The following is a 21,782-nucleotide window of genomic DNA, read 5'->3' on the forward strand; positions in this document are numbered from 1 at the left end:
ATGCCGTTGTCACCGAAGGTGGGGAGAACTTTAGCGTGGGGCAGAGGCAGCTGTTTTGCCTTGCGAGGGCCTTTGTCCGCAAGAGCAGCATCCTCATCATGGACGAAGCCACGGCTTCCATCGACATGGCCACAGTGAGTGCACCGTCTAAGCTTTTCCAACTGATGACTTAGAGAAATGCACATGAAAATTAAATTTTTTTCTCCTGATTGGAACCTGAATCTTCAGTGCAGTTTTAAGAGTGTTCCTATTGCCAATAAACACAAAATAAATCTGCCGTTACTTTTTATTAAATTCTCAAAACAGTAAAATTCTAGGGCTCAGTAGATAAGAGTACTGTATTATATTCAAGTATTATCATGGACATTCTAAAATGAAGTATGCAGATCTCTATTTAATAGAATCTATTGATGACCAAAGCCAATTGTTAATTTCTAAAGTAATTTGAAGAAGGATTCTCTAGAATAATGGCTACAATAAATAATAGTTGTGTAAATGTGTTTATACTAACAAACCAGAAAATTTGACTTAGAAATTATGTACAAAAAAGATCTGTCTAGAAGGCCCTGATTAAGTGGAGAAAAGTCACATTAAACCACAAACTGAATGATCTAGCAACCAATGTTTATAAAAGTTAACTTAATATTAGAAGTTTGGCATCAGAAAGTACAAAAATAAAAAGCTTCCACAACCTCATGTTATTTTCTTACTGTACACATTAGATTGGGTAAAACTGCCCCCCAAAGTGAAACAGTTTCAGGAATAAGAACCAATTATATATGGAGGTGCTAATTTGACATGATTTCTTTCTATTAAGTAAGACTAATGAATTAGAGTAACTGTATAAAATTATAGTATATCTTCTCAAAGTTAACATAATTTAAAGCAATAAAATAGTTGCTAATCAAGCCATTTCACTAAGTAAGCATAACTACATCACAGTTAGTGTTAATTACTAAGGTTATACAATATTGGGGGTTATTAATAGGATACTCCTGCTACAATAGAGATGAGAGAGTGATTGGGGGGTGGAAAGGGAGAGAGAGAGAGAGAGAATGTGAATGAGAATGAATTGGCAACAAGCCACCTGATTGGAGAAAAGAACTGCTTCACACTAAGACTTAGGTAATCAAGCTTGCCTCTAGGAGAGAGTTAGAATTTTTACCCAGAACATCTTTTAAAATATAATGATAACAGCAGTTTATGGTAGAAATAAAAATGTTTCCTGCCTGGAATGTTCTTTTATGGATCCGATTTCAAATTTGGGGCATGTATTTTATTTTTCCTTTATCTGATCCAAAGGGGAACACCTTTATAAGGTTTTATTAGTTTTGAATACATACGATTTTTTGAAAGATTTTGAGAGAGAGAGGAAAGGAGAGGGGGAGAGAGAGAAACATCAATGCGAGAGCAAAACACCCATAGGCTGCCTCCTGCGCACCCCCTACCGGGAATTGAGCCTGCAGCCCAGGCATGTGCCCTCACTGGTAATCGAACCGGCAACCCTTCGGTGCACAGGAAGATGCCAACCAACTGAGCCACACTGGCCAGGGATCGAATACATACCATTTGTGGTGTGACTCAAGTGAGCATTTCCATGTTCATTTGCTTTCATTTTCCTCTTTCGGTTCCCTGGCCATAAACTTATCAGTCATTGTCACTGACCAGATGAGTTTTATTTGCATTTTGAAGACAGCCGCAGAGCCCAGCATGAACTCGGTGTCTGGGACTGCTCTCTGCTACACCTTCTGCAGCGGACTTAGGAGTGGGAGCTCTCAGAAGGGTTTGGGCGTGGGGAAACATTGTTCTTGGGGACCAGATATTATAGTAAGGGGAAGTAGTCCAGAGAAAATTCAGACTTACTTTGTTTATTTTTTGGCAGGAAAACATTTTGCAGAAAGTGGTAATGACAGCTTTTGCAGACCGCACCGTTGTTACAATAGCTGTAAGTATGAGAGACAGAGTTGTTGTATTTCTCCTTGGTTTTCATTCCAAGATCCAATCATCTTTATTTTTGAGCAATTAAAATATACCTTTATTGAATTATATATTTCTCTGCTAATTTTTCTGTATCTGTGTAAAAAAGAAAAAAGAAAAAAAGCCTGCTATACTCTGAGAGCCTTTACATTTTTTTCCTAGACTGTCTGCTCTACCCACCTCCCCTAAGTTACAATGATAGGACATCCTAAATCTAAGGTTCCAGCAGGTCATGCCTTGTGCTAGATTCAGGTGGTAGTTCATATGGGATAATTCTCTTTTCAACAATCCGATCGTGTGATGAGCAGTTTCAGAAGCAAAATTCTTAAATTTGACTGCTAATTCTGCCACTACTTACACTTAATTTCTATGTCTCTATTCACTTAACTGATTTTTGTTTGTTTGTAAGAAGGCAATGAGATGCCTCACAGCTGAGGCAGCACTTTCTCTGAGCACCAACCAAATTGAAGAATTGCTTAAATCTTTGTAATCCACGTTATAACTTCCTTACAGTAGACCGTGGTTTTCTCTCTTTCTCTTTGCAGATAAGTGGATTCTTGCTCACATTTAGGCTTCATGTTTAACAAAATCTATTTTGTAAATGAATCACCTGGATGTTTTCTCTTGCTGATTCTCTTTCTTCTTTCTACTTTCTTTCCTCTCCAGCACCGTGTCTCTTCTATTATGGACGCAGGCCTTATTTTAGTCTTTTCTGAGGGTATTTTAGTGGAGTGTGGTACGGTTCCAGAATTGCTTGCCCACAAGAATGGCCTCTTTTCCACTTTGGTGATGACCAACAAGTAGACCATCATGAGCTACTGCCGAGTATCCCATCCTCTGGTAGCTATCTTAGCAGCATCCCCTTAGTACAGCAAGGCAATGCAGTGATTGCCAGTGGCGAGGGAACTCACTACAGGCCACTGTCACACAAATCAGCCCAACCAAGTGCTTCAGTTATGTTCAGTTTGCATGAGGTACATGTACATGTACTGAAATGTAAACATGCAAGGGAGTGTTTATGAAAACCTGAGAACCAGATTTACTTCTGTCTTAAGGACCAGTCTCCCTATTCCTTGAGGGATGTTCTGTAAGTGTCCTTAAAAATGCCATGCATGCTCTGCACTTGCCCTGAAGATCCATTAATTTAAATAATTACTTGTTTAACTGTTGAGTAATGGAGCTATATATGGAGTGCTTGCTTAGGCTGCGATTTTTGTGAATGATGCATGGGAGAAAGAGCACCCTTTGAAGCGTGGCTTTTTCAAGGTGGCAGGAAATGACTCCCTCTCAGGGCCCACCTTCTGTAAACTAGTCTCAGTAAAGAAAAACCCACTTTCTCTCACTTTCCCAGTGAACTGGGTGGTTCCTTCTATTCTGGAGAAGGAGTCACCTGGTTAATTCATTCACACCAAAGTATGAACAATTTAACAGGTAAGAGAATTGGCTAACATGAAAAAATGGTTCTATAATATTTTCAAGAATTTTCTCACTGGAGAGATAAAGAGAAAAAAATTCCTATTCTCTCTAAATGGGTAGGTAAAGGGGGAAAAAAGACCCTTTCCTGCTCAAAAGACTAGTAGTTTTCTCTGTTCTGCATGAAGCATGGTATTGTTGGATGGTACCATTTAATCTACACCTGGAAGATTACTTGAGCATCATTTGTATTTTTCACCAAAAAAAAAAAAAAAGTATGTTTTTACCTCATTTCTGTTCTGCTGCATTTACTAAATATGTTTTTATTTGCTTGTGTATCTTTCACCTGTCCTTTATTTCAAGACCACTGGTGTGGAGGTGGCTACCAGGATACTTAGAGTTCTCCCCACTGAACACACAGAAAGCTGTGGGGGAAAACAAATTTTTGTGGGACCAACTCCTCTTAACAGGCTCATAGGAGACAGAGCACCACCCACATGTGGGGGAACCCCTTGCAGAATGATCCTCAGCTCTAGTACAAGTAACTATTTTCCTCCCCTGCTAAAAATGGTTCTATTAATTTTGTTACCAGCCCATGAAAATTATGGCATAACTTAAGATAATTTTCCTTGGCTTCTGAGAATAAGCCCTCATGCACTAAAATGGTGCATGGCATTATTTATGAAAGTGATTTGTTCTTCACTCTCAATTAGATTAATTCCTTTGGAGCATTTTGAAAATTTTATCAACGCTCTTACAATGGACATCACAATTTGTCAAGCAAAAAATAATTTAGATTAATGGAATAAGAACTGGCTATATTTATTTCCATTGGCCAAGTTTTTCAATGTTTTCATTTTTTAAAGATAAACATTATTTTAGAATATCAAGGCAATGTTTATAATAGTCTATTTATGGATTTAGAAGCCAAATTCTTTTCTTAACATCTGTGGTATGGTTATTGAAGAACTAATTTGTTTTGGAGGGAAAATGCACAGCACATATTAAGTAGTACATACAGTTTAAGTGTATTTTTTTCTAAATGTGTGGGTATGCAGATGGCTCTGGTCCTTTCACAAAGATAAATAGACACTATCTTCCAACTAGCGATAATCCCTAAATACATATCACTAGCTAGCAGTATTCAGTAAATGATAGGTTTGTCTGTGGACGTTGGAAATAGTGATGCATGTTCTAAACTGTCATCTTTATCACACTCCATATACCTGTTTTCTTGTCCTCTCTAGTCGTGAGTCCCAACCATGACTCCTTGCTTTTCTGAAAGCATGAACATTGAGACTACCCCATCTAAGTGGCCAGGGCAGAAGATAGGCCTTTGCCCCTGGAGACAGCTTCAGGTTGGGCTTTGGGTTAGGAGAAGGCACTTTGGGAGCCAGTGTATCCGCTAAACAGGTGGATGCTGATGTTTTGACCTGCGTGGTCCAGGTCCAATACAGTAGCATCTACCACATGCAGCTATTGAGCACTTGAATTATGGGTCGTTCAAATTGAGAGATGTTGTAGGTGCGAAATATTCACTGGGTTTCAAAGACTTAGTACTAACAGAAGAATGTAAAAGACCTCATTAATAACTCTTATATTGGTTACATGTTGATATAACATTTTGAATATATTGGGTGAAAATACATGATTAAATTGTATTTTACCTGTTTATTTGTGCTTTTAAAATGTGGCTCCTAAGAAATTTAAAATTACATGTGCCTCACAGTTGTAGCCCACATTGCACTTCTGTTGTACAGCACTTAGTGAGAATAGTGAAAAGGCCTACTGCAGAGATGTCTCCCTTGTAAATCCTGAAAATAAAAAAATAACATAGCTGACATTTATTATTTGCTTATATGTGTCGGACAAGGTGCTGAAATTTTTTTACATGGACTATCTCATTTGACCCTCACCACCATTCTCCGAGGCAGATACTATTATGTCCACCATTTTACAGACAGGAAAGTTGAGGCATACAAAAATCAAGTTTGTTGCTCAAGATTGTGCAGCTAACAGGTGGTGAAACCAAAATATGAACCTAGTCTAATTTCAGAGCCTGTGCCCTTAACCGTAATGCTAACAATGGCAGGTGAACAATCCTCTCAAGTACCAGATACTCCCTATGAAACAGCTTGGTAGCAGGTTGGAAATACCTCACACTTTGAAATTAGGCCTGGTTTTGACACTGGGCCTGCTGCTCTCTATGTGGTCTGGTTTTGCTTTATCTCTGTGAACCCCAATGGTCTGCTCTGTAAAGTGAAGAGAAATGCTCTGATGATTAACAAGTATGTGTGTGGAGCACTGAATGTATAATATATGCTCAATGAGCGGTAGCTTTTATTATTAATTGCTAACACCAAAGCTTCCCTCCAAAGGGAGCCATGCGAAAAGATAGAACAAATGAGTGGCAGTGATCTCTAAAGACTAAGAGACAGCATGTCTGAAACCCTGAATAATCCATTCTAATACTGCACGTCAGAATGGACTTCCCTATATTGTCTTCCCAGAACTGACCAACCTCCAGGGTTCTTCTAATTGTGTGATAGCTGACAGAAGTAGCTGACTCCACATAAGAGATAATTTGGGTCTAGACTAAGCTATAACTCAACTGGTTCACAATGGCTCTTCTTATTTAGTTATTTCACAGAACACATTAGCTTACTTACAGTTCCATGCAAATGATGGAACTACTATATTAGCTGCAATCCATTTAATACAGTCCATATGTACAAGACCCAGCCATACTGGCCAGTATTTTAAAAATTCACCCCAAGGTAAATAAATGTCCTTGAGTAATTGGTGAAATATTCATATACGTTGTTTTATAATTCAATATGTTGTTTGTGCCTTAAAATTTGTAACGAATGCCTGTACTCTTTTCCCTCGCAGCATCGGGTTCACACCATTCTGACGGCAGACCTCGTTATTGTGATGAAGCGAGGAAATATCTTAGAATATGACACTCCAGAGAGCCTCTTGGCTCGGGAAGATGGAGTATTCGCTTCTTTCGTTCGCGCAGACATGTGAAGGGATGTTTTAAAATGCTGCCCTTATTTAAAGTAATGCGCTCATAACCTACTCAGTGGATCATCAGCTTGGCCTTTGCAAAGTGCTCTTAAACTTTTACACGTTTTTATAAAGCTTATTTGTATGTTGCAGAACTTTGTAATTACATGTCACTTCACCAGTGAATATTGTATTTCCTATGTTGACTTCTTCCTAGTTTTGTTTTGTTTTTTTACTGCCTAACATATTCATTACTGATGTTCTTCTAATGATTTAGTCACTTTACCTTTAAAGTTGTATTAAAACGAGTAAGCGGCTTTAAGTGCTAAATCAGCAGGTATGTTTTCTCATAACATTAAGTGTGGTAGATATCTCTCAGGCATAGAAGACACAGTGAGTGTTCGGTATTATTTTACTCTTTTTGTTAGAATATATTTTTCTTTCTGTTAGTGTCTCCAGATGTTACTGGAAGAGAATAAAAGGACAAGTTTTCTAAACAGTTAGAAAATGAAACGTTCAAATTCATTATCTACTGTGTGAGAATATTTTCTGTATTCATCAACATCAGAAATATTGATGTTTCATATAGCAGTCTCTCTTCTTTTTCATCTAAATTGTTTCCTGTCACCAAGAAGTTATCACATTTAGAGTGGCTCTGTAAAGCCAAGGCTCCATGTTTGTCTGTCTAGCAGGGAGAGCGTTAGTAATATTCCGGGCATTATGTGCCTTCTCCAGACTGAAGTTCAGAGTAATTAGGTCCAGATCTTCAATGGCAGGCCAGCTAAAGCTTTCTATAATTTAAATCATCATTAGATGTGGTTAAGGTTCTGAGCCCTAAACTTTCACATTACTCAAGATTTGGGAGCATAGGCCTTCCTTGCACAGCAGATATATATATTTATATAAATATCTGAAAGAGTGTGCTTCTTTTAGACATTTATGCCCAGTGGTATCACACATGTATCTATTTGCTCCTGCTCTAATGTAATGTGCATGTAGAAAGTATGTCAAAAACATTTTCTCATTTTAATGTGCATGTTAAGAGTGAATCAAAAATTGATGGGATATTGGTCTTCTGCTTTCTTAAATGTAAGTTAATAAATTTAAAAATACTACAAGTTACCTTCACTGCCCAGGCAGGCATGGCTCAGCGGTTGAGCATCGGCCTAGAATCCAGGAGATCGTGGTTCGATTCCTGGTCAGGGCACACGCCCGGGTTGCGGGCTCGATCCCCAGTCGGGGGCGTGCAAGAGGCAGCTGATCAATGACTCTCTCACCATTGATGTTTCTCTCTCTCTCTCACTCTCTCTTCCTTTCTCTGAAATCAATAAAGATATATTTTAAAAAATAATAAAATAAAAAATAAAAGTTACCTTCACTGTCATACTAGCAGCCAAAGCTTTCTACTACAGTTCTGTGCCCATCTAGTATATCATTGATTGTCATATGAAGATCTGCATGAATTGTAAAATTTTGAAGAATTATGATTGATTGAAAAAGAGAATTTATGCTCCCTTCCTTTAGTCCTTATGTTAGTTTACTGTACTATGTATCTACTCTTGGAAAATCTGTAATACTTGTCTATCCAGAATATATGACTGGGCATTCACCTGAATATAGAGGCCTGATGTTTACCTAAAATAAGTTCCACAAGGATGGAAAAAGGTGTTCTATGGTATTTAGCTTAAATTGTCACCATTTTTTGATACATACAAAACTTCATTTGGAGAAAAATCCTCTTATTGTGTCCAGAAAGGTAAGCAGAACAGAATCAGTAACTATTAATTTGATCTTGAAAATACTTTCTAAGATTTCCACCAATCACTTCAAAGTATTTCTGGTGTGCAGTGTTTTATAAGGCTGAATTTACATGATGCTTTTTATACCTCTTTCTTACAGAGAAATGGGGATTTAGCCATAGAAATAATCCCTCCTAATATTTGTAAATTATACTGCACAGAAGTGATATCAGCAGAAGCATATCTAATTACACCAACGGAGAATCATGTTTTCCATTCTTTCACTCTAGTGATCGCTGGTTCCCAGATAGCTTTTAATCACCTAAAATGAATAAGTATTTACTTACAAAACTAAATTGAATAAAGTCAGGAATGATTTTTTTAATTGTTTAATCATTTACTATGTAATATGTATGATCAACTGGATATAGAAATAACTCATCTTGAAATAACTTTTTACTCCATAGTATGTATCCATAAAAGATCAGCCTTAACCAAATCAAATTTTATGTTCACAAAGTTTACATTTAATTAGCCAAATCAATTTTATAAATTAAAATTCCTTAATATTTGTTAAAAGCAATAAATGCATAAAACTTTATATGAAAATTACAAGGTTACTGATATCTTTGAGCGAGAAGGATTCTCTTAAAGGATTGTATGTCCTCTATTTTTATGCTTCTACTCGTGATGCATTTAAAAGTCAATTTAGGCCTAGATTAGATACCAGAAGACCCTTCTAAGTAACTCATACTTGAGATCTGGGACCATGTCTCATTTGTCTTTGTGGCCTTGGCATGTAACACAAGTGCTTGGCCCACAGTAGGCTCTAATAGACGTAGTTAATTGATCCATTGATTATTTACACGACTTATCACATGCCTAGAACTATGGGCTATTCTCTTCACATTCTGTGTTGTGTTTATCCTACTGTGAAAATACTGTATATTGGCTTGGTATTATATAATAAATTACTCTTCTTTTTGCTTGATTAAAGAGGGTGATTTTTCTTTCACTTATAATACTATTGGGTATCTGCCAGGACTGATCAATAGCTATAAATCAACAGCAGTTGCTAAGACAATAACTACCCTGCTTTAACAATTTTGTTTCACACTTGCCACGGTCATACACTTCATTACTTTTATGTATAGGCTTCATGGAAGTTTCTATTAAGTGGAGCAGCTAAATCAATAATTTTATTACATCTCTAATTAAATAGCTGGATGTCTGGACTTTTCCCCAAGGCTTGTTGATCAATTCTCCAGTTGTCTTCCAATCTATCTTTTACCACTTATTTTCTACTACATCCTTTGGAGACCTGTGATTTATGGTACTATGATAATTCCTTTATCGACCCACTACCCAAAGTAAATGCCATCTTCTAGTCTTAGCCTCGTAGCATAAGACACAGTAGCCAAGAGGATGCACCCTGTCACTTAGATTTAATTTTTTCTGTAGTAACTACACATCATTTACAAGAGGTTTTCTCAAGCATTAGTAAGATTTACTTGTCTCAAACTGCAATGTAAGGGCTGTATCTGTATTTCCAGCAAGTGCCTCCAGATGAGTTCATAGGTAGCCAAGTTTAGGAATCAATGATCCCCCTAAGTCACCACCCAGGCTTCTCTTCATTGTGCATAACACAGAGCCATAAAATACTGAAGGTGATGTTCATATGTTTTCTATCATTCTGAAGTCACCTTATCCTGAATTGCTAAAACAAGCCTCTCGATGTCATTGAATAACCTGCCTTAGTTCCAGCGTAAAGGACACATAGTTAAATGAACTGGATCTCAGATGAGAAGATATAAACAGGGACTCTGAGTGCCGTTTTGTTTTGTAGTTTAACCAGAAATAATGTGGTCTAGGAGAAATATTTTCACAAAGATGCAAAGTTGTTTTTTCCCACATTTGAATTAGCTATTGAATCATTTGCACATTTTTCTACTAAATTTGAACTTATATCTCCAGATGTTCATAGTACATAAATGCAGCCAGTTTGGGTAGGTTCCATACTGATGTTTCATGATATGGACAGAAGGTAAATCATCTGTGATGATTATTCGCCTTTCCACCTTCACATTTTTTTCTGCAAGCATTGTCATCATCATTGATATACTCATCTATACATCTACTACAAAGGATTTAAATTATTTCGTTTTATATGGACAGTAGCAAATTTCCCTTTGCTATCACACTATGGTCACCAATGCCCTCTTTCCAAACTGAAAAAATCAAGGGATCCGTAATTGACTAACTTAATTGGCCATCAGGAGAATGCCCTCTATGACCTTAGTGCCACCAACCATCTCAGACCATCTCCAATTATGTACTGCACATTACTGACAAAGAGCTTTCTTTTCAGACCATTGTTTTTATCACTTAATCTTCCTACTGCATAAAAAAGTTCCTTGGCCATATACAGCAACAGTGCAACATTGCTTAATGCTGATTTATTCTCATTTTTCTCTTAGTGCTACATTATGTACTATTTATACAAAAGATAAGTTATTATTAAGTGAAAGACTATTGACCTTTAATATTATTGGAACTAAATGAATTTAGACCAGCTCTTCCATATCTAGGTATTTTGCTCTTTGGCTCATCTCAGTTGGGGCTTTGCTCCAACACTAGCTAAGTAAAGAGCAATTTTTAAAAATTCTTAATCTCTTTCTTTCAAATACCCAAATCTTGACTGATCATTTGTTGAATATCTGCTATGTGTTCACCTTTGAGTAATAAAGTGTGATTCATGAAGGTTGTCAAGGTAGTAAAAAGCTTTAAGTACATTAAAAATAATATAAAGCCTGAAACAATTAACTGTACTCACTTTATAGGTAAAAATAACAACCACCACCCAAGGTTATGTTTTAAATGAACTACCCCCAAATCATTGATTTAAAATCTGCCTGACTCCAGAGAGAGCGCTTTAAACACCAGGGGAAGGGAGAGGAGAGAGATGGGGGTGATACTGAAAGGGTACATCTGCGCTGGAATCTAGAGAAAGCAGAATTACCAGGTCTCAAAAAAGTGACACCTGGCCTGGGGCCAGGGACCAGCCCCTCTAGGGACAGTCCACTCCCTCGATGCCATCTCTCTGTCTCAGGCTTCTCAGCTTCCTTCCGCCCTCTGTGCTATCCCACCCTTCTGTCCACTTGTCATCTAGCATGCAGCCTTTATGAACCACTCCGATCTCGGATGAAATCCCCTGATGCCTGGGCCCACGGCTAACTGTCTCCATTTCTGGGGTCGCCTGTTCCAAAGTATCCGAAGCAAGGAATCCAATTTGTCCAGCTCATCTCTTTGTCTTAGGCGTGAGGGGACAACTTTGTATTACTTCACTTTCAGTCAGGGATCGACCTCTGGCCTTAAAAGCTGTGACTAGATGATATGTGCCAGTTGGAAGTAATGTCTTATACTGAGGGAAAAAACTTAACGCAGCCTGGAGAGTGACTTGAAAGCAGGAATACAAACCCGAATCACAACTAGTAGTTCCAGAAAAAGAGTGATGAGGCCGGGCTGGCTACTGGTTATTTCCCTTTAGGGGGAAAAATCAGAGGGAGGTCGACCATTCTTCAATCACATGAGCTAAATCGGGCGGGTTGACTAAGCCCCTTGGACATTTATCACATGTTTCCACACCCTACCTTTGCTCCAGAGAGAGGGAAGGTCCAAAGAAGGATGTAATTTTCTTTTAAACAAGAAAGCACAACAAAATCTCCTGCCATGTGTAATTATCTCCAAAATATTGACTTTTTAAGCCCAAGTTTTATTTCCCTGTGGGAATGACTGCATAGCACACAGCCTGTGAGACACTTTCTCACAACCACCCATTCAAAACAAACAGTAACACCCACCTAGAACTGCACTATCCCACCCATTTTAGCATCTCTAGTCCATACAGCCATCACAAGCATACTTTAGATACAGGCACCAATTTCTCCCAGTGACCTACCACTCTCAGACATTTACAAGTGCCAACCAGTTGCCCACACACTGAATTTTCAGTGTCCTTGGCAAACAGGAAGGAGAAGGTAGCAAAAGGAAGTGATTTGGGGTGACAAGATTTCACCTGAAAATGGGAGTTTTCTTTGTTCCCACTTGACAACTTCTAGCATATATTAAATGCAGGAAAATTATATTGGAAACATAAGACACCAAGGCTTTTGGCCAGAATTGTAGGAAAAACTTAGCAAGCCTAATATTTCATGGCAAATTCTTGGCTTAAATAATATTTTAATAAAGCTTATCTACACGTGCCAATAAAGCATAGAGATGACATCGTAATTTATGATTTAAATATCAGATCATCTCTTTAATGTCTATTGCCATCTTATATCAAACAACATGAGAGAAACAAAATCACTGGGGAACAGAAGAAAGGAGCAATGTGAAATCAATTCCGACATCAGTAGAATGCATATTGCAGAAACCATCTCACTAAAAATTTGATGAAAGGAGGATAACTAATATATATTGACCTGATATGATATGAGCCTTAGAAGTATAATCCCATTTAATCTTTACAAATTCTATGAGGTAAGCATTGTTATCTCCATTTTTATCATTGACGTTCAGAGTCTAGCTTGCCCAAGTTTTAATGGAACTGAGATGCAAACTCAGGCAACCTGACTTCAAGAACTATACTTGTAGCCATGTGCTATACTAGACTAATGATAAATTAGTGAGTCAATTAACTTCTCTTGGGAATAAATGACTTATATGATATGTGATGTATAATAAAGAAGAATTATGTGAGTCTCAGAAGGCAGAAAAATTAATTCATTTGAAAAGTATTATTGCAGAAGAGCTCTACAGATACCCTGGGCTGCCAGAAAGATGAACAGTAGGTCGTAGAGTAAATTAAGCCTGAAAAGTCTCTGGAAGCAAAAATGACAAAACTGAAGCTGAAGCTGCCCTACTTTAGGCACATCATGAGAAGGCAGAGCTTTTTGGAAAAAACAATAATGCTGTAGAAAATTGAAGGTGGCAGGAAAAGAGGAAGACCAAATGTGATATGGATTGACACCATAAAAGAAGCCAAAGTCATGAGTGTACAGGAGCTGAGCAGAGCTATCGAGGACAGGACATTGTGGACACCACTTATTCATAGAGTCGCCAGGGGTGGGAGCCTACTCAACAGGTGTAACATACACATGTGAGTCTATGTAGAATATACTGAAAAAGGAACTGGACAGGAATTAAACCTAAGTTCTCATCTCAGTTCTATCACAGATTAGATGTAAGGCCTTGGATTTATTATTTAGTCTGAGTCTTCATTTCCCCACTTACAAAAAAGGAAACAAAAAGACATGATAACAATAATCCTACCGGCCTCATTGAGTTCTTCTGAATCTCAAATTAAATGATGGTGAAAGGAATTTATGATTTAAAAAGCACATTCTGATATGAAATATTAGTATTGTCAATCCCTGTATATAGCACATATTAATAGTATTATATGAGATTTTCTTAAAATCACAAAGTAAGCTTTTTTTAATCTTAAAATATTTTTGATATGATTCCAACTTTACAATGGTGAAATGATATATTTAAGCTGAGATAATATATAAAATAGTTCCAGAATATTGATATCCCTGAGGTTCTGGAAAGGGCAAATGCAAAATCAGGCCATCTATTTGGGTACAACCTACATCTCCTGGGGAGGAAAATAAGTAAGATTAACTTGCATTCAAAATTAAAACCACACAAGAGAATGAACCACCATCTTTGGATTCAAGAGACACAACAAATAAGAATATTAGCACAAGAACTAGAAATAATAAAACAGTGTAGAAGGGATTTTTAAATATGCGTTTGTCAATAAGCATGTGAAAATGTGCTCAACATCATTCTTCCTCAGGAATGCAAATAAAATAGCTACCTACCCACTAAAATGGCTTAAATACAAAAACTGACAATACCAAGTGTTGGTGAAGTTGGAACTCGCATATACTGCTGAAGGGAGTGTAATTGGCACCGCCAGTATGGAAAACGGGCAGTTTCTACTAACACTGTGTGTCTGGTCCTACCAGGACTCAACAATTCCATTCCTGGGCATGTATCCAAGAGAAATGAGTACTGATGTCCACAAAAGCTTATACAGAAATGTACATTGTAGCTTAATTTGTAATAGTAAATAAAATAACAACACAGTCCAAATGCCCATCAATAGGAGGTGGATAAGTAAACGATGGCTCGTTCTCACAATGAAATACTATCTCTGAAATATAAAGCAACCTGGCCAAATCTCACAGATACTGCGTTGAGTGAAAGAAGGCAAACACTAAAGAGTATCCACTGTATGACTCCAAACTCAATAATAAGCAAAGAAAACAATGGCGAAATAAGTCATAATAAGTTGGCTCTGGTAAGGAGAAATTACAGTCTGAAAAGGGCCAGGGGGAAATATTCTAGAGCAATAGACATGGTTTATATCTCGATCTGTGATTTGTGTGGTAGTTCTATAATTGCATACACAGGTGTATTTTTTAAAGTTGGGGAAAAGAGTGAATCAATTTAAAATCGCCAAAAGAACTTCAAGAAAGTAAAAAAGTTACTAAAATTAAAAATTCAATGGGTGGATTAAACAGCAATTAAGCTTAGATGATGAAAGAATTATTTTCATTGGAAAAAGATCTAGAATTTACCTAGAGTGCAGTGCAGAGCAAGTTGATAGAAAATATGAAGAACTATTAGAAATAAAATAAGGAGGGTAGTATCAGAAGGTCTGGAATAGGGATCCCAGAGGGGGAAAATAGAATGAAGAGGATTCAGAGTCAAGAACTGCTCCTAAAAAATTTCAGACTCAGATGATTTCAAAATTACTGCATTTTCAAGGAGTAAGCTAATTGGGACGTTGTTGGGAACTGCTCTGAAGAGCTTCAGGAAAGCCCGTGAAGAAGTCTTATAGCAAGACGGACCCCAGGCTCATGAGCACTTGCCTTTGCATATTCTATTTAAAGTATTACAATCCACAGAGAAAGAATACGCATCAATTCTTTTCACAAAGACTCGTAACATTTATCCAAAATCAGGCAAAGAGTAATACAGACCAATCTCACTTATAAATATTTATCCAAAAATGTTAAACAATATGAGCAAAAAATGATCCAGGATTACATGAAAATAGTAATCCACCATGACCAAATGGAGTTCATTTCAGGAATGTAACAATAAATTCAACAGTATTAAAACTCTAGGAACTTAACTCACCATATTAAATTGGCTAAGAAAGAAGAAAAAGAAAGATCATTTTGATATGTGCTAAAAAAGCATTTTATGTAATTCATCATCCATCATTGATTTAAAAAATGGAAAAGTAGAAAAAGCACACTACCTTAAAATAATAACTATGTGAATACATTTCCTGGAAGTATTTTCTCAAAATCACTAAGAAGAAAAGCATGCTTGTTATCACCATTATTACTTACTATTGATGCGAAAATACTAACAAATGCAGGCTAAGAAAATTTTTAAATAATAAACAATAAATTAATTAAATACTAGTTAAAGAAGTTGTGACAATTATACTAATTTTAGAAAATATTATGTTTGTCATTGGCCTGTGCTAAAATCTTTACATACTAACCTCATTTAATCTCTACAACTCTGAGAGTTGTGTCTTCAGTTTACAGATTTAGAAACTGAGGCTCAAAATGATGAAGCTACCATCCAAGTAAATGGAGGAACTTGTCATTGACCTCACGTATTTCTGACTCTAAAACTCTGTGAACTTGAACAAAAAGTTATATGCATTTTATGCATCTTCTATGCTACTTCAATTAAAAAAAAAAAAAAAAAAAGATCGACTCAAATGCATAATAAAGTTCTGTAGGTTTAGAGAGGAAATCATTTTATTACCCCATTTAGTCTAACAATAATTGAGGTAAATTGACATTTTAAATTAGCAACAAATATCAAATATTTAATTCTAGTATGCACTTGTTTAGAAAAATGACCTCGTGAAAGCTTTTCTGGCACAGATAAATTTTACCTAAAGGAAAATCCAAGTCATTTAACAGGCAAAAAAAAATCCTGGCAAATGATCATTGGGGCCAATGAGTCTAAATATCACTTTAAAACTTCTAACCTCTATAATCCCTTCTGCAGCTGACATTTTTGAAAGGTAGCAATAAGGAGTCACCCTACAGAGAGTTCTGGAAAATGTCAAGTTTCTCTTTCCAAGCACCGCATGAGTCACTGATTTTTCAAAACATAGTGACGTGAAAGCTTAGCAATAGATTAGGACGATGTTGGGAACTGCTCTGAAGAGCTTCAGAAAAGCCTGTGAATAGTTCCTACGGCAAGGCCGATCCCAGGCTCATGAGAACTTGCCTTTTTTTGGCACAGGAATATCAACGCATAATTTCAAGGCCTGGAGAAATGAACAATGACTGTGCTACTCCTCATCTTCTCCTGGAAAAGACCTATCGGCTTTCTTTAGTACTATCATTTTGTACCCTACCAGCAGAAAATAATTACGATGGGTACTCTCTACTTCACTGAAGGAACCACTCTTCTCTGAGAGACACACATAATAGTAAAACAGACTTGTTGATTTCCTGGGTCCTTGTTTTTATGACCAGTATCTTGGCTGGCTCCGGTTCAGTCCCCAGTGTATTGATTAAATTCCAGAGTTGAGGAGATGCCAGTACAAGTGTTGGTTAGCATTCTGGAGGTTGGTGAGATATAAAAAATAATACTCAAGTCTATAAAGTGATATTATGTTTTCTTAGTTTTGGGTTAGGAAAGATAGTTCAATTATAAAGGAGTCTGTGAATATCTATCTTCCCCCCTTTCCCACCTCCACACCAAGCTCTGAGGTCATTTTGGCCATCACTAAGCCAAAACCCACCCTAATGTATGAATAAGAACTGACATTTCTCAAGTACTTACCACAGACCAGTCTGTTTCCTCAGCGCTTATATGAACTGTGTCCTAGTGTCCTCATAGCAATTCTATGAGCTTCTTATACCTGAGTGGGCAAGAGAAACTCCAGGAAGAACTTCTAAGTGTGCTTCATTTTGTTAGAAATATTTATATCTTCTTTTTAAAAATATTTTAATTTGAGGGCCATAGATTTTATATCTTATTCTATCCTTGCTCAATAAAAGTTTGGGGGGCATAAAATAATGCTGCCAGGTGTTTCTCATGTTAATCTCATGGACCACTGATTAACAATCAGTCATACCTTTGAGATATTTTTTAGTGAGAAAAGCATAGCATTTGGGATCAGATATTTAAGTTTGTTATAACTTTTCACCTGCATGGTATTTGATTTCAGGTAAGTCATTTAGCTATACTCTGATTGACTCGTGTAAAATGCAGAAACTAGCTGAACAGCTGCCTCCAGGGTTAGGTCAGTGTTCACAGCCTAGTATATGCAGGCCCTCAATTTCATTCACTGAGTAAATGTGAAAACGCGTCCCACTTTTCCTATCTCATCTCCTGCTTTTCCTCTTCTCCATCTGACATACTGCGTTTGTAACTGCTCTTCAAAAGCACCAAGCTACTCCCTGCCTCAAAGCCTTTATACTCGCTCTTGAGCTGCCTGAAGCACTCTTTCCTCTGTTCATCACCTGGCTAATTCTTTTCCCAAGCATCACCTCTAAACAAGGCCTTTTCTCCACTGTATGGAACATTGCTGATCTCTGGCCCCAGTTACTTTCAACCCTTAGCCTCCCTTACTCTCTGTATGAATCCTGACACCATTGATAACTATACAATGGATCAGTTGTCTGCTTCTTTGCTAACAGCTTCCTCCCCAAGAATGCACTGGAGCAGGGACTTTGTTCTGTTCACCTACATGTGTATTAAAAGGTAGTGGTTGTTATTAATGTCCCCTTCCTGACTCGCTGACTCACAACTCTGAGCAGGCCTAGTATTGAAGAATTGAGTATGCAGGCTGGATGGAGGTCTTCTTCATGAACGGTTCTGATGGATGGCCTTCAAAAATGGGGTGACCTAATTTAAAGGAGAGTGCGGCTTTTTGCACATAAATAGTTATATAGCTCAAAAAAGACATGCTCTCTGAACTCACTGGAACAGATGAACACAAAGAGTTATACTGTCATTCCCATTTCATGATAACTCCAAAAAAAGTGAGTTTATAACATGCTGTTTTGATTACTAGTTTATGTAACAGTTTTATTAAGCTGATTCCAAAGCAATATGCTCCAATATGTGGTTTATATGAGGACACTAATAAAGCAGCATACCAAGCAAATAGACCAACCTTTATTTGGGGCTGCTAACATGAATCGTTTCCATTGCCATTTTGAAGACTATCCAAATTCTTACGTTCATTATGGCTCAGGAAATCCAAGAGTTCAAAATTCAAAGGCAAGGTCATGATAGGCAAGGACTTCACCCTTTATCTCGAGTACTTTCAAGGACTTTACCAATTTGTATTTGCTAATCAGACAATTGGGTAAAGCATCAACCTAACACTTTCTCCAGTTGTTTGAAGGCCCCTGACAAACGTGGTTTCTTTGGAGACTAAGACTGGTAGAAACTTCTTTATCCACAAATAAAATGCTCATAGGGTCTAAAAGGAACCTAACAATTATTTACGTACAAGTGAACATATATTCATGAATTGCTTTCCAATTGCATAAATTTTATGGTATGCAACATAAACAGATTCTATCAGGATTCCTAAATAGTCAAGAAAATCTTAAGATTTTAAAAGTTAGCTCTGCGGGTCATTGGGGGGAAAAAGGGATATCTGTAATATTTTAAACAAAAATAAAATTTAAAAATATATAAATATATATATATATAAAAATAAAAGTTAGCTCTGTACTAAATATATATTACTGGTCTCTACTAGAAATAGTGTACAAATAAGTCTTCACTTCTAAAAGAACAGTAAGGAGAATTATAGAACAGTTAAGAAAATGCACATATTTTAGTGGATGACAGCAAAATAATAGTTAAATAAGCCAATAAAATAAGCCTGAGGTAGTATATGGGTTCCTGAGAGATGAATTGATTTTCTCCCCAAATTTTTCAGAGGAAAATTTAAATGTTCACTATTGGACCATAATATGAAAAGACGAAGGGCCAAAGGGGGAGGAACTCGAGATCAATCAATAATTAATATTTTTTCATAGCTACTGTTTGTCCAAAAGGCCTTTGGGGGTTACAGATATGTTTCCATTAAGCTCAAGATCAAGTTATAAAGAGAAACAGAGCCAGCAAATGCCAAACAAGTTTGTGTTGCTGACCTGGAGTGGTGTAGGGGCTTGGCTGAGGAAGGAAGGAGAGCATAGCTTAAAGGGAGGAAAACTTCAGTAAAGAGAGAAGGGAGGTGATGAGGAAGGGCATCTTTGCAGACAGGTAAGGCCACACGTAGGCTTCAAAGAGATCCCCAAACTTCAGATTACCTGTGTGGACTGTGAGAAATGGTTGCAAAATCATGAATGGGAGAGAAATGAGAGTCAGAGTAAATGCAAGAAAGAGAGACACCGTCTTAGGAGCAGCATTGCTTCTTTCTTTTTGACAAGTATTTATTGAGGACCTAGCTCTCAGAGCTAGGAACAATTCCAGATACTGGGTGTGTAGTGATAACAGCGAACAACTTGTGCTCATGCAGTTTCCACCCAGTGCAGAAAAACTAGATGAAGGAAAAAGACATAAAGGGTTGGTTTCGAAAAAATCTTAGGAAAGGAATTGAAAAAGAAAAGAAAAAGGAAACCTGTAATACTTTTATAACACACATTCATACCTTTTTCTGTATGGTTATTTGTTTTTAGTAATTCTACTGTCAATTTTTACTTATTAATGTCTTAAAATTTGACTTTTATTATGTATATATTAGTGCTCCTATTTTGAATTGATCAGCTTAAATTATTGACTAATAAAAAGTATGGTATAAATTGTCACTTTAAAATGAGTCATTTGAAAACAACTTAAAAGGGCATACTTAGAGGGATATATCTCATTAGGAAAAAATATTGAGTTCTCAGTATGCATTATAGCAAAAGATCAGTATTTTTCTAGAATTCAGCAATGGATTTATTTGTTGCAAATCTCATAATTCTCCTTCAGCAGTTTACCTCTACTCATTTCAATTTTCCTGTTATTTTTGTCGCCCCAATAAATATTCACAGTCACCTTTGACTTTTCCCTCTCTCAATATTGACTCTGTATAACATTCTTTTTGTATATATTGGATATTGCTCACTGACAGTATACAAATATTGTCAGAACGCAATATATAAATATATACTTGTATGTATATATACATATATATGCACATATATGTGTGTACATATATTTATATAAAGACCTCATTCCTTCTTTAATTAATACAGTAGTTTCCAGAGTCCCCTTCTGCCTGCCAATCACAGAATTTTGGAGCCTGGAGGGAGGGGCTCTGTTAGGAACACGATCATAGCCTCTGCTTCCTAATCAGTCCTGAAGCAGGCACTTACTGTGTTTTCTCTAATCAAAATCTTTCTATGTCATACCACTGCCCCCTGAAGACTGCCCAGCCTTCTTTATTGAGTATTTGAAGTTGTGTGCATTTTTTTTCAAGGTCCCAACATGTTTTTCAGCCTTATCTTTCCATTCATCAACTCAAAAGGATTCTTTGGACACCTCTGTAATTTGAGCTTCTCTAGAGGTTTGTGATACAAAGATAAGCAAGTCACAGCCCTGCTCTTTAGCAGCCGTTAGTTTCATGGGTTGTGTGTGTAGAGGTGAAGAGACAAATACATGAATAATCCATTCTGTGTCGAGAGTGGGGGTGATAGAAACTGCCAAGGGAGGACTGGACTCAAAAATCCTGCTATCTTGCTACCTTGCTTCATCAATGCTGATTAAATTAGTTTGTAATTAAAACATGGACTCTTATCAATACTCCCTAAATTTTTCCATGATGTTCTCTCTCTTTGGAATGTCTTTTCTCTGCTTTTCTATATACCCCAAATATATCTGGTCCTTCAAAAACTAGATCAGATGCCAAATAATCCACGAAGCATTTCTTAGTCTCTTTAGTCTCAGTATCTCTCATTTAAATTTTCATGCATTTCTAATCATCCCTGCTTGTATAGTTTATTATTAAAATCTTGCGTCTCTTTACTATAACTGTCTTCCTCCTAAGAACAGAAACTATGATATATATAAACCTAAAAAAAAACCTTCACAAAACAGATGTTCAATGAATGTTAACCAAGCTAAAATAATAGGGTATAAATACTACCAAACTCAATTGTAAAATAGGAGGGAATTAATTATACAAATTGATCACCACACATCATTTACTGTAAAACTTAACGGCCGACAGTAGAGAGGAGAGTTAACACTATCAGACTAGGATCCCTAGGCTTGAAGGGGTTAAACAGATCTATCCACAAGGGGGAAAAAATGTTCTTTGTTTGCCTTCATTAAAGACTAATTTTAGGTCTTTTGATAACTAGATGAACACATTGTTTATGCTCCATATACTTTCTGCCCTGGGTCTTGGAAAATACATTAAATTTCCAAGAATTAAAGTTTCCATTAAGACAAGTGCCAAACCAGGAGGCCCGACCTGAGGAGGAAGCCATTTGCCTTTGCTGGCTCCCTTTCCAAGAGCTATAGAAAGATATTTACTGTATCACCTTTCTCCTGCACTGCTCTGTTTAATCATTC

The 21,782-nt window shown here is 36.9% G+C and overlaps 1 protein-coding gene and 1 long non-coding RNA gene across 2 annotated transcripts in view; one reads left to right on the forward strand and one right to left on the reverse strand.

The window, feature by feature from the left end:
* The window catches only part of ABCC9 (ATP binding cassette subfamily C member 9), a 106,593-nt gene extending 97,473 nt beyond the window's left edge, over positions 1 to 9,120 (forward strand). The window contains exons 38-40 of the mRNA XM_016197400.2: positions 1 to 134; positions 1,883 to 1,945; positions 6,283 to 9,120. Coding sequence (XP_016052886.1) covers positions 1 to 134; positions 1,883 to 1,945; positions 6,283 to 6,420 — 335 coding nt within the window. The 3' untranslated portion in view covers positions 6,421 to 9,120. The remainder of the gene's footprint in view (positions 135 to 1,882; positions 1,946 to 6,282) is intronic.
* Positions 80 to 21,782, reverse strand: part of LOC107525270 (uncharacterized) — a 23,752-nt gene continuing 2,049 nt past the window's right edge. Inside the window, exons 2-3 of the long non-coding RNA XR_001602044.1 lie at positions 1,864 to 1,943; positions 80 to 161 (exon numbers count right to left, since the gene is read on the reverse strand). This is a non-coding gene — a long non-coding RNA (uncharacterized LOC107525270). The remainder of the gene's footprint in view (positions 162 to 1,863; positions 1,944 to 21,782) is intronic.

This window comes from Miniopterus natalensis, chromosome 2 (genome assembly GCF_054644295.1).
Source record: "Miniopterus natalensis isolate mMinNat1 chromosome 2, mMinNat1.hap1, whole genome shotgun sequence".
Taxonomy (NCBI): Eukaryota; Metazoa; Chordata; class Mammalia; order Chiroptera; family Miniopteridae; genus Miniopterus; species Miniopterus natalensis.